The 11,941-nt window shown below is 51.0% G+C and overlaps 2 protein-coding genes across 3 annotated transcripts in view; one reads left to right on the forward strand and one right to left on the reverse strand.

Annotated features, from left to right (window-relative positions):
- The window catches only part of LRRC36 (leucine rich repeat containing 36), a 38,296-nt gene extending 34,611 nt beyond the window's left edge, over nucleotides 1–3,685 (forward strand). Inside the window, 1 exon segment of the mRNA XM_066242855.1 lies at nucleotides 3,364–3,685. Within this exon segment, the coding sequence (XP_066098952.1) occupies nucleotides 3,364–3,589 (226 nt within the window). The 3' untranslated portion in view covers nucleotides 3,590–3,685.
- A 4,279-nt stretch (nucleotides 3,686–7,964) lies between these two features.
- On the reverse strand, nucleotides 7,965–11,613 carry TPPP3 (tubulin polymerization promoting protein family member 3). 2 transcript variants are annotated; one of them, XM_066242408.1, is made up of 4 exons: nucleotides 11,459–11,613; nucleotides 8,879–9,072; nucleotides 8,624–8,777; nucleotides 7,965–8,508 (listed from the first exon to the last, which is right to left on the reverse strand). In XM_066242408.1, the coding sequence occupies exons 2-4, from the start codon at nucleotides 9,064–9,066 to the stop codon at nucleotides 8,320–8,322; spliced, it is 531 nt and encodes a 176-aa protein (XP_066098505.1). In that variant the 5' UTR covers nucleotides 9,067–9,072; nucleotides 11,459–11,613; the 3' UTR covers nucleotides 7,965–8,319. The 2 variants fall into 2 exon arrangements, with proteins under 2 accessions (XP_066098505.1, XP_066098506.1); XM_066242409.1 differs by having other exon boundaries at nucleotides 11,469–11,611.
- Nucleotides 11,614–11,941: the final 328 nt, after the last annotated feature.

The raw sequence follows: 11,941 nt of genomic DNA on the forward strand, positions 1-11,941 counted from the left end.
TTACTTTACTTTATTTCCTTTGTTTTACTGGCAAGTTAGTATCTATATGCTTTTCTTCTTCTTTTTTAAAAGACTTTGTTGATTTTAGAAAGAGGAGAAAGAATGGAATGGCGGGGGGAGGGAAGCATCAGCTCGTAGTAGTTGCTTCTCATATGTGCTTCGAGCGGGTAAGCAAGCCCAGGGTTTCAAACCAGCAACCTTGGCGTTCCAGGACAAACCTTGATCCACTGCACCACCACAGGTCAGGCCTATCTGCTTTTCAAATTAACTCCATGTTATGTGTAAACTACTTGTATCTAGGCCAGTTAGCTCAGGGCTTAAAGTACTGTTTTCTAGGACACACCAGGGACTTAATGCCTTTGCTAGAATTGGTGGATTGCACTACCTCAATAATCAGTAGTTTCTTTCTAGATCCAACAGGACCCTTGTTTGAGTCTGCTCGCTTTTCTTTCTCATTATGTACCCCTGGAATCAGTCACCTGGTTCTTCCGGAAAATACCTGCCTGCTGTTGGTCACAAAAAATATGTTGAGCACTCAGAATAACAGAGAAACCAATGTATGTGTTTCTTCAGAGAAGCTCAATAGCATCAGCCTCTTCAAAGAACAGTACCCTTAGGATGCAGGCTAGACAAATCCAAAGAGGTCTCAAGACTATTGGTACACTTAGAAAAGTCCTGAATGTTTTCATTGGACAAACACCTTTACTAGGACTTTCAGTTAATCCTCAAATGTTCAGCCTCAAATTTACCTGATTTTCCTTGGAATAACTTCATATTCAGAGGATTAGACCCAGACCCATTCTGGATGGCTTTTTAATTTTTTGAAACTTTTTATTATAATTATTTCAACATATACAAAGGTTGAGCAAGTAGCGTAAAGTCATGGTTCTCAAACTCATGTGCATCAGAATCACCCGAAAAGCTTGTTGAAATGCAGATTGCTGGGCCCCACCCCCAGGGTTTCTGATTCACAGGGCGGGGCTAGGAACTGAGACTTTGCCTTTCTAATTAGTTTCCAGGTGATACTGTTTCAGCTCTCTGGGACTACACTTAGAACATTAGGGTATATCTCTTTAGTTGATGCACAATCAAATTTCTGTATTTTAAAGTAACTTAAATAATTTTTCTCTATGTGGTTAAACCACCCATTCAATATATAGGTTTGTTTTGTTTCTATTTGCTTTTGATTCATAGGAAATTTTTAAATTATTTTTATATGATCTTGTTTTATAATTATTTAAAATATTTACATGGTCCCAAAGTGAAATCTACAAAGCGACATAAATTCAGACAAATCTGGCTTCCTTACCTGTCTCCTCTATCCTTTCCTTCCCTCCCACTAGCCTTCCATTGTAGGTGTGGGTGTGGGTGTGTATTTGTAGAGGCATAATGATACTTTAACATTTTATCTTAGCAATCAGTTCACAGTGGTGTATAGAGTTGGTTCTGTCATTCGTTTTCATAGTTGTATAGAACTCCATTGTGCATTATGTAATTATTCCTCTGTAAATGGTCATTTAGGTTGATAGCATTTTGCTGTTAAAATAGTGCTACAGCCTGACCTGTGGTGGCGCAGTGGATAAAGCGTCGACCTGGAAATGCTGAGGTCGCCATTTCGAAACCCTGGGCTTGCCTGGTTAAGGCACATATGGGAGTTGATGCTTCCAGCTCCTCCCCCCTGTCTCTCTCCTCTCTCTCTCTCTCTCTCTCTCTCTCCCTCTCTCTCTCCTCTCTAAAATGAATAAATAAAATAAACATTAAAAAAAATTAAAAAAAATATAAAAAAAAAAATAGTAGAGCCCTGGCCGGTTGGCTCAGCGGTAGAGCGTCGGCCTAGCATGCGGAGGACCCGGGTTCGATTCCCGGCCAGGGCACACAGGAGAAGCGCCCATTTGCTTCTCCACCCCTCCGCCGCGCTTTCCTCTCTGTCTCTCTCTTCCCCTCCCGCAGCCAAGGCTCCATTGGAGCAAAGGTAGCCCGGGCGCTGGGGATGGCTCTGTGGCCTCTGCCCCAGGCGCTAGAGTGGCTCTGGTCGCAACATGGCAACGCCCCGGAGGGGCAGAGCATCGTCCCCTGGTGGGCAGAGCGTCGCCCCATGGTGGGCGTGCCGGGTGGATCTCGGTCGGGCACATGCGGGAGTCCTGTCTGACTGTCTCTCCCTGTTTCCAGCTTCAGAAAAATGAAAAAAAAAAAATAGTGCTACAATTAATAGTATTGCCCTGGCCGGTTGGCTCAGTGGTAGAGTGTCGGCCTGGTGTGCAAGAGTCCCGAGTTTGATTCCCAGGGAGGGCACACAGAATCGCCCATCTGCTTCTCCACCCCTCCCCCTCTCCTTCCTCTCTGTCTCTCTCTTCCTCTCCTGCAGCCAAGGCTCCATTGGAGCAAAGTTGGCCCGGGCTCTGAGGATGGCTCTGTGGCCTCTGCCTCAGGCACTAGAATGGCTCTGGTTGCAGCAGAGTGACACCCCAGATAGGCAGAGCATCGCCCCCTGGTGGACATGCTGGGTGGATCCTGGTCGGGCGCATGTGGGAGTCTGTCTGACTGCCTCCCAGTTTCCAGCTTCAGAAAAATACAATAAATAAATAATAATATTGTGCATGCATTTTTGGGCCACTTTCTGATAATTTTAACATTAGATGGTAATAAAGACCATGACTAGCACTGCTAGTTGATTGCAGAAGTAAGACAGAGTAGAAGAGTAGAAGTTGGAGGCCTGGTCAGGTGCCAATCTCCCAGTGCTCCTACTTCATGAAAGTACTTTAGAAAGAATAGAACAGTCACTGTATAAAATGTGAACTAGGCCCTGGCTGGTGGCTCAGCAGATAGACAGTTGGCCCGGCATGTGGACGTCCCAGGTTCAATTATGATCAGGGCACACAGGAGAAGTGACCATCTGCTTCTCTCTCCCTCCCTCTTCCCCTTTTCACCTCCCATAGCCAGTGATTCGATTTTTTAGAGCATGGCTCTGGTTATGAGGACAGCTCGGTTGGTCACAACTGAGCTTCAGCCTCAGGTGCTAAAAATAGCTTGGTACTGGAGCATTGGCCCCAGATGGGGTTGCCAGGTGGATCCAGGTCAGGGCACAGCACATGTGAGAATCTCTTTCACTATCTTCCTTTCTCTCATTAAAAAAAAAAAAAAAAAAAAAAGTGAACTATGTTACTCTATAGTCAGTCTGGAACATACCTAATGAAGAAAGAAACTGTCAGCTTGCTTTTAAAATAACCCACTCATAAATTGGACAATTCTTTCTATTTAAAGATGCTACTTCATTTTATATTTGTCTTTAACAAGTGTTTCAGGTCTGAATGGCATCTACTCTGCTTTTATAATTTTATGACTGCCTTTTCCCCCATGCCTCAGATCCCTGGTGATCACTAATGAATATCTGCTGCAGCAGCTGAATAAAGAGCAAAAAGGTTATTCTGGGAAAGCACTCCTGCCTCCTGAGAAGAGTCATCACCTGGGGAGAGCATCACCCTTTGGGAAAAGCACTCTGTCTTCCTCCTCACCGGTGGCACATGACACGGGTCAGTATCTAATACAGAGCATCTCAGACTCTGTCCCAGAGCCTAGTTTATGGAGCTAGCACTGAACACCTCCACAGCTTCCCTCTCAGCCATGGGGACTCTCAGTGTCATTGCCACCAGTACAGTGGTACTTACAAGATTAAGAAAAAAATCATATTCGGATTACATTGTATTGGTCCTTCTCTTTATTTCTCTTTTTATCTCCTCCCTCAAGTCATTCTTTCCTTCTGCCCACAGAAATAGTTAGCACTTAGTTCTATTCTTGTAGCACACAGAAACATTTGGCTGAAAACGTCAAAAAGAAATAACACTGGACATTTTTCCCAAGTGTCACTTGAAACTGTGCAGTAGGATATTTAAACAGAACATCCATGACCATGTGTGTTCTTTGTTAGAAGAAAATTTCAGAGAATCCATATTGATTGATTCACCAAACATATTTTGAGTTCTTCCACCATAGTGAAGAGGTGACAAGATCTGGTGTCTGCCCTGGAGATTCAGTCAGGGGAGAAAAGCAAAGTGGCGTGGTAGAGCTCAAGCTTGGCATTGGTACCAAACAGGTCTGAACAAAAGCGTAAAGATGCCCTGGAAAGAGAAGAGTCCGAGACCGAGAGAGAAAGGAGTTCCTACTCTGGAGAACTGGAGAAGGTGCCAGCATGGACTTGTTTGAGTGGAAGCTTGCAGAATGAGTGGATTGGGAACAGGTAGAGGATATGCAGAGCCTTCTCAGGCCTAGAGTGGAAGAGTCTTGAATCCCTGGAGGGGCCATAGGGCAAGGAAGATGTAGATCTGGTGCCATGAGAGTATATAACCAGGGGACCAGTCCTAGCCTCGGAGGTATGGTGTTAGGAAGATGTCCCCTAAAGAAGTGGTCTTTTAACTGAAACCTGAAGAATGAGAAGGTTACCACCAGGCAAAGTACAGGGTCAGAAGCAGAAGCATTGGGAAGAGCCGCAGAGGAAAACAGTATATGTAATGGCCATGAAAGGGAAGGAACATGGTCCATGGAGGGGAGATAAGCAGGAGCAGGGTGAGTGGCTCCTTGGATTTTGGACTGGGAAGGCAGAAGACTGGCACGTTTGTGTTTGAGACGCTTCTCCGTGAGAAGAATGGAGTGACGCTGTGAGGAGTGAAAAGGACCAGGGAGCAACTAGAGCGATGAGAGAAAAGGCTGGCGAAGCCCAGACAAGAGGTGTAGCTTCTGGGGTTAGCTCTGGACCCAGCATCCACCTTACACATGGTTATTCTGCACTTCAGACAGAGGCACATCTTTCTTTTAATCCTGATGTGGGTCACTTTAAAAATCAATGGGGAAAGATAACAAAAGTGGCTCTTGGTATGTTTCCACTTCAGGGTCACCCCAGTAGCTAATGTTGCCAGAGGGTGTGTCCAGGACAAAGGACTGCGACTCAGTGCCCTGTCCTTCACTCCCTCTCCCGGGCCATGTCAGAGAGAGGAGCAGGGGGAAAGGTTAGATCCTTGTTTGCTCCCCTGACCCAGGTGCTGTGCGGAGCAGGAAACCTAGTACCATAATAATGGGGCATGAAGATTACGACCAAAATCACAGATTTCAAAGTTATAAATCACATCCACAGACTTTCAGATTTTATGTTGGTTCCCAAAGAAGCATGTACAGAGGAGCCATAGTTTCTTTGAGCTGCATGGCTCTGAGAGAGCCACATACAGTGAGCTTGTGCTCTGTGGACACGTCAGTAAGAAAAGCATCCCAGCCCCCCCTTTCCTGAGTCTGTCCTCCAGAGAACCTGAGCCATGTGCCCAGGTAACGTAACCTTGCCAGTAACCCTGGAGCCCTGAATTCTCATATTTTAGGGTCCTAGCCCAGTATACAGGCCAAGCTACTGGACAGACTGTCGGGGGAGGGCAGGGAGCAGGGAATATCACATTTCTTTCTGCAACCCCAGCCTTCCCTTCCTTCCCCTATGAACATCTGATAATGCCAGTCCCAGAACCTATTCAGGGTAATGCTAAGGAGGAGCAAAGAGCCTGAGCCCGACTGAGTCACCTTCTACCCTATTTCCTAATGTCACAAAGTGGCTGGCCCTGCCCTGTGCCAGGCACCTCTCTCTAGGGTTGCTGCCACTCCTGGGGAAGTCAACTGTGTTTCTGATTTTCCTTGTGTCGCTCTTGGTTCAGGGCAAGGGTAGGGATTAAAGGTGTCAAGGGAAGCGCCAAAGAACTGTTGGGGCTGTGTGAGCTCAGCGTGGAAAGGGGAAGTCTCCTGAAACAACTAGAAAAGTGTAGAGGAACTCCTTACTCAAGGCCTTGCCTGACCTGTGGTGGTGCAGTGGGTAAAGCGTCGACCTGGAACGCTGAGGTCACCAGTTCGAATCCCTAGGCTTGCCTGGTCAAGGCACATATGGAAGTTGATGCTTCCTGTTCCTCCCCCCTCCTCTCTTTCCTCTCTCTCTCTCTCTCTCTCTCTCTCTCTCACTTGCTTCTCTCTCTGAAATAAAGTCTTAAAATTTACACACACACAAAAAAAAGGCCTGGTATTGTTGGGAGAAAGAAGGAAACAGGGCTGAGTCTGGGAAATTATGTGCCCTAAAGGAGGGATAGAGCCACTCGGACAGATTTGGCCTTCCCACGCGCTATGTGTAGAGAAGGTTTTAATGGCTCTATCCCACAGATCCTAACCACTGTTTCTTGCCTACCTGGCTTTGCTAGCAAGGGTATGCAAAGTTTTCCACCATAAGAAAGCTATGGAGGGTGGGGCAGTGATAACTAAAGGGTTGAAGTGCAGTTTGGTTAGTCACTGTCTTGTACCAGATTCTGCTAGTAAGCCCATTGGTCTTTAGGGGTCTTCCTGGCTCTAGGCAGGCTCCATGGCCACTTTTCAAGAAGGGGCTTTCCTTCTACAAGGTGGAGTTTCAGGGCTCAGCCAGTTCTCTCCCTGGGTTCCTCTAAGCCACACTGCCAGTCACAGGAGGGACTGAGCTGCCACTCCCCTACTCATTGGATGGTACTCTCACTTGTAGCTTAGTCACTTATTAGCCTGCACCAATTTGCAATCCAGTTAAATTTGTTTCACTTTGAGGATATTTTAGTGAGTGAAAGCTAGAAGGATTTGAGTTTCACTCCCATTATGCTCATTAAAGTAAGCTCACAGATCAAACAAATTCCCCAAGGCTGGAGGAATAATTTTTGCTGGTGGGAGAGGTAGAGCTCTCTGAAACTCTGCCCTGGGCGGTGGAAGGTGATGTGGTCAGCCAAGTCAGGAGGCGCCACAGCTGTCAGCTGTTAGGCAAGGCTCTGCTGTGGGCAGGCATTGCTCTTCCACTCTAATTCCCACCTCGCCTTCCCACATCCCTGTCCTGAGCCACACTCTTCCTCTGCACCCCCACTCCCAAGAGAGCTTGGGTTCAAGGAAGGGACTCTGGAGCCAACTGGGGCAGGAACATCCCAGAACAGTCTGTGGAATGAGAGAATAAGCAGCGTGCTCCTTTGCCATGTTCACAGGGTCTGGAAAGAAGGTATTTGTGAGTGTGTGCCTTTAAGCCTTTTTCTAGCACCCTTGGGAGCTGCCCTCTACTGGGAAGGCACTCAATCCCATACAGCCTGTTTGTCAGCAAGAATGAAGAAAAGTTGGCCCCAAAGCCTTGGGCTTGTTATAGCTCTGGCCTAAGACCCAGAGCCTCACAAAAGAGAAAAAGTTAATCAGGAAACTCCCAGAAATCCTCAGGACCAGAGAGGCCACCATCCTCCTCCCAACCTGTGATGTTGAACAGGTGAGTGGGAGTCAGCAAGGGAGAGGCCCCTTCACTGTTGGATGCCCTGCTCACCTGCCAAAGGCTGCTGTTGGGTGCCAGCCTCTATCACGGGCCATCCAGTCCCATCTTTGGAAATCATGTTGGGGCCTGCTGTGTTAGAAAGAGCCTGGTCTGTGAGTCAAGTGGCATGGTTCTGGCCCCTATTCCATAGTACTCTGGGCCTCAGTTTCCTCAGCTATAAAATAGGGAGTTGAACTATCTACCCCTAAGGTTCTTCCTGCATTTTCTGATATTCTGAGCTGCAGCCCCAGTGACTTGCCTTGGTAGCCCCCTGGAGTGGGGGCCTACCAGCAGGCTGACAGCCGAGGCCTGGCACTGGGCCCTCTGCCAACAGTTGGCCCAGGCCAAATCTGCTGTCTCATCCCTCCTCCCGCTGTGAAAGCAGAGAGGCTGAGACAGGCCCTAACTGCAGGAAGGCAAGCTGTGATGTTAGGACTCGGGCAAGACTGAAGTAAAAGGCTTTGGATTTCCCTAAGGAGCATCCTCAGGCAGTCTGGCTCCACTGATGGAAGGGACATACTCTTTTTCTAGGCAAGGCTGCCGGTGGAAGGATCAGCAATACGGCAGGCAGGAGGGTGATGGCTCTGACGGGTCAGCAGAGTGTGAACGTCATTATCCCCATTGTCATATACCTGACCAGACCATATTGATACAAAAGGTGTCTTTATTGAGGTCTGGGTAAGAATTAGGCACTTGGCTAGAGCAGCAGCTTAAATATGAGGCAAGCAATCAGGGGTTAGCCATGCCCAGGGTTAGGTTGGGGTGGTGAGGCTATAGGCACAGACTCTCCCCAGAGGGACAGAAGTCATGGAAGATAGGGGAAGGGCACACAGAGCAGTCTGGGTCAGAGGCCTGGTGGGCTGGCCCCATGGGGCTGGGCAGGAAGCTCTGGTTGGCAGGTCCAGCAGGGAGGGTACCAGGCTCTCTTGCTTCATGTGCCCCTTAGGCCCAGACCTGAGCCTCTGGCCAGGGCAGCCATGCTGGTGGGGCCTTCCCAGGCTTCACTTCTTCACCTTGGCATCATAGGTGCCTGCATTCTTGTAGGCACTCACATAGCCACTGTCATCCAGGATGTCCTGCCGCCCAGCAATGCCCTTGCCCTTGCCGCTCTCGTCGAAGCGCTCCTTGTGAGAACCTGTGTACTTGCTGGTGTCGGTCAGCCGATCCACAGCACCCCCGGTTTTTGCTTTCTGTTTGGACAGAGTTCCCTCAGACACACTTGTCAGGGAACACAGCCCTTCCCACCCCCAGCTGAGATTCCCCACATCCCCCTCAGTGTTTCCCTGAGACCAGCAGGGCACTTACGGTGACGCCCACATTAGCTGGTTCCTTGCCTGCTACCAATTGGCAGATGGCATCAAAGGCCTCCTCCTTGCTCTTCCCCTTGAATCGTTTGATTGCCAGCTCTTCCAGGGCCTTCTTGAACTCCTCATAGTTGATGACTCGAGCAGACTTCCCCCTGCCAGGTATGTGGGCACCATGAGTTTCCCCCCATCTCAATGTCCTCCCTGCTTCCAGCCCCCCAATACCCCACCCAGGCAGGGACTGCCTGGGGCTCACTTGACTTTGGAGAAGACGATATCGACGTCGGTCCCTGTCACGGTCTTTCCATCAGCCACCTTGCAGTCCTTGCACAGCTTGGCCCAGTTCTTGCCATTCATCTCCTGCCCACTGGCCTTGGGGTCACCATGGATGGCAAACTTGCGGAAGCTCTCCTCCAGCCCAGCCATGTCTGTGCTCGCTGCCATGCCACCCTATAAGGACCCACCTCGGTCATCCCCCAGCCAACGTGCTCCTCCCCTCCACAGAACATCACTGCCTCTACCTCAAAACCTGCAAGGTCTGAGTTGGGTGCATTTAGGCTACATACCCTCAAGAGCTGGGGTGGGGCTGCCTGTGGAGAGGGGGCACTTGGGGGCTTCCTGGGTCCCTGGGCCCTGAGGAACAGCCCCAAGGGAAAAGGTCCTGTTACTTAATGCCAGCCCTAGCTCATAGTGGAGTTAAGAAGATGAAATCATGATGCCCACACCAGGCTGGGAACAGAGTGGCACTGTCCAGAAAGACTGTAAGGGCAGCAGCTGGGACCATGGCTTTGTCTGGCCCTGGCACAAGGCCTGCTCGGGTGGAAGTAAGGATGAAAGAACAACCCTCCCTCCCTGGGAGTTCCATGCCAAGCTGGGTCAGGGCCAGGCGAGGCTGCTAGCTGGGCAGGTATTTAGTCAGGACAGTGTCTTTGTCAGGGTCATGAGGCCCCAGCTAGACCCAGCCCAGGCTGAGAAGGAAGCCAGAGTACAGGCAGGGGTGCATGCCCCAGGCAGGGGTGCAGCTGGCCCAGCTGGGACCTTGTTACTATTTGCTGTTAAACAAAAACATGAGGGGAGCGGGAGCCTGGGGCTGGCCTGGCCACAGTTTGTGAAGCCTGGAGACGGTTGCTAAGGGAGGGTGGTGCTACTTGGAGAATGTTGCGAAGGGCAGGATGGTGTCAGAGTGGCTCAGGGAGAAGCTCCCAGTGCTGCTGGGCTGGGCGGGGCTGGGGAACAGGGGCCCACGGGTGGGGCACACTAGCACTCCCAGAGCCTGGGGCACGGCCATGGCTTCCTGGCCCCTTGCCACCCACTGGGGCTGTAACCTCCCAGTTTGTGGAGTTTGGGAGGAGCAGGAGATTGGGGTGCTGGCCTAGGGTAGGAGTTGTAGAGTTATGAACCCCTCAGAGGTACGTTGAGGAGTGGAACTGTGGCTGTGGCCCTGTGATCCTCACACCTACACCCAGCACCAAAAGATACTTCCCCAACACCTTAAGCCCTTCATTGAGGTCCCTTGACCACACCACACCAGCCCATACTCCCACAGCTCTATGCACTGGGCCCTGGTTCTCCACACCCTCAGCCTTGTACCCCCTGACCACACCCTTCACCTGGTACTCAGACCTCCAACTACATCCACAGCCTTGAGACTGCAGACCTGGACCATTCTCTCAGCATCCAGCCTTGTAATATATAATAACAGCCCTATACAAAAGACGTCCCCAATAATACCCTAAGCCCTGCATTGAACTGGCCCCCTGCAGTCATCTGACCACACCCACAATGCTGCACTCTGTCACATGTAACAAACAGCCTGGTACTGATGCCTCCCTGACCACACCCTCAGCCCCATGCTGCAGCCACCTTTATGCACACATCCACAGCCCTTCCTGAGACCCCCTAACCAGAGCCTTCCCACTCACACCCTCAGCCCTGACCACACCCATATACTGCCTGCCCCCTTGTCTATACACCAATGATTTTCTGGCCACGCAGCCCAGAACTGAAGCCCCCCAGTGTTTACACCCACAGACTTGTATTTCCAGACTCCCAAGTACTATGTTGGGAACCCCCTGTGTTGAGACCCACCTAAGCACACTCACCTCCCCCACTACAGCTTCCTGACTAGTCTTGTATGTCTTCAGCAACCATCTTACATCTCTGTGTTTTATACTAGAGCCTCCAGTGACCACCGCCCAGGCCTCTGCCTGACTACCCCCTCTTCCACTACCACTGGCCAGTGACCACACTCACCCATCCCTAAATTGCAGCTAGCTTCTGGGACTCGGAGCACTCCCACATTACAGCAACTTTGTCCATAATCCCAGTCCACATTGACTGCACTAACCTTTCCTCTCCCTAAACTGCAACCTCCCACCAGAGACCCCAACAGTCCCAGAAGTTGGTTCATGGAGAGTAAGTCTAGGGGAGCTTTAGGATGCTTGTGCCATAGGATGCTTGTCCTAGGGGACTAGCAGCATCCTGCATCCAGTGCTCACTCCTTTCTGTGGGAAGATGGATTCTTGGTAATTTCGAGGCTAATCAGAGCCAGGTCACAGGCTGTAGTCCCAGGGGTCTACAGGCCATGGATGGAGCAGCCACACCCGTGGACTGGGGCCACCAGCTCGCTCCCGCTGGGACAGCTGGAGTCATCAATCAGCCCAGCAAGGAGGTGGGGGTTGGGACGGAACGCTCGGGTCCAGGGCAGGGCCGCTCAGCTGGCGTCCTCAGCTCGGTACCCTCCAGGATTGGAACCCCTTCCAGGCTGCTCCCACCCCCAACCCCTTTCTTATCGTGCAGGATATTGATTAGGGTGGCCGGCGCCTGGGTCTCCTACCGGCTTCTACCTCGTGGCTGCTCCTGCAGTGCGCGTTCGATGGACAGAAGGGCACAAGAATGGACCCACGGACGCGGGAGACCAAGCAGCTCCGCAGCTCTGCTCCCTGCCGGCTCCGGGGCGGGACTGCAGCCCGGGCGGCTCTGCTGTATTATCCCTTGTTTCTCAGTCTCCATAGAGACGGCGAGTCCCACCCCCGGGGCTGTCTCGGCGGGAGAGTGACCAAGGTCATGCTGGCTCCACCCACCGGACCCCGCCCCATCGGCTCTCGGAGATCAGCTGGGGCGGAACTGCAGCGATAGCGTCCTCGGTTCGCTCCCAGGGCAGCTCCACGGCCTTCGCGGCCCCTGGAGACCAGCCCTTTGCAGTTCTGGACGTCCTCGTGTGGCTCCCTAATGGGAAAGCAGCCCCCCATTCTGCGCTCCATCCAAAGTTCAAAGCAGACCTCCACCTCCGGGAGAAATCCAGCTTCCCTGAGCTACA

Source organism: Saccopteryx bilineata, chromosome 9 (assembly GCF_036850765.1).
Source record: "Saccopteryx bilineata isolate mSacBil1 chromosome 9, mSacBil1_pri_phased_curated, whole genome shotgun sequence".
Lineage (NCBI taxonomy): Eukaryota > Metazoa > Chordata > Mammalia > Chiroptera > Emballonuridae > Saccopteryx > Saccopteryx bilineata.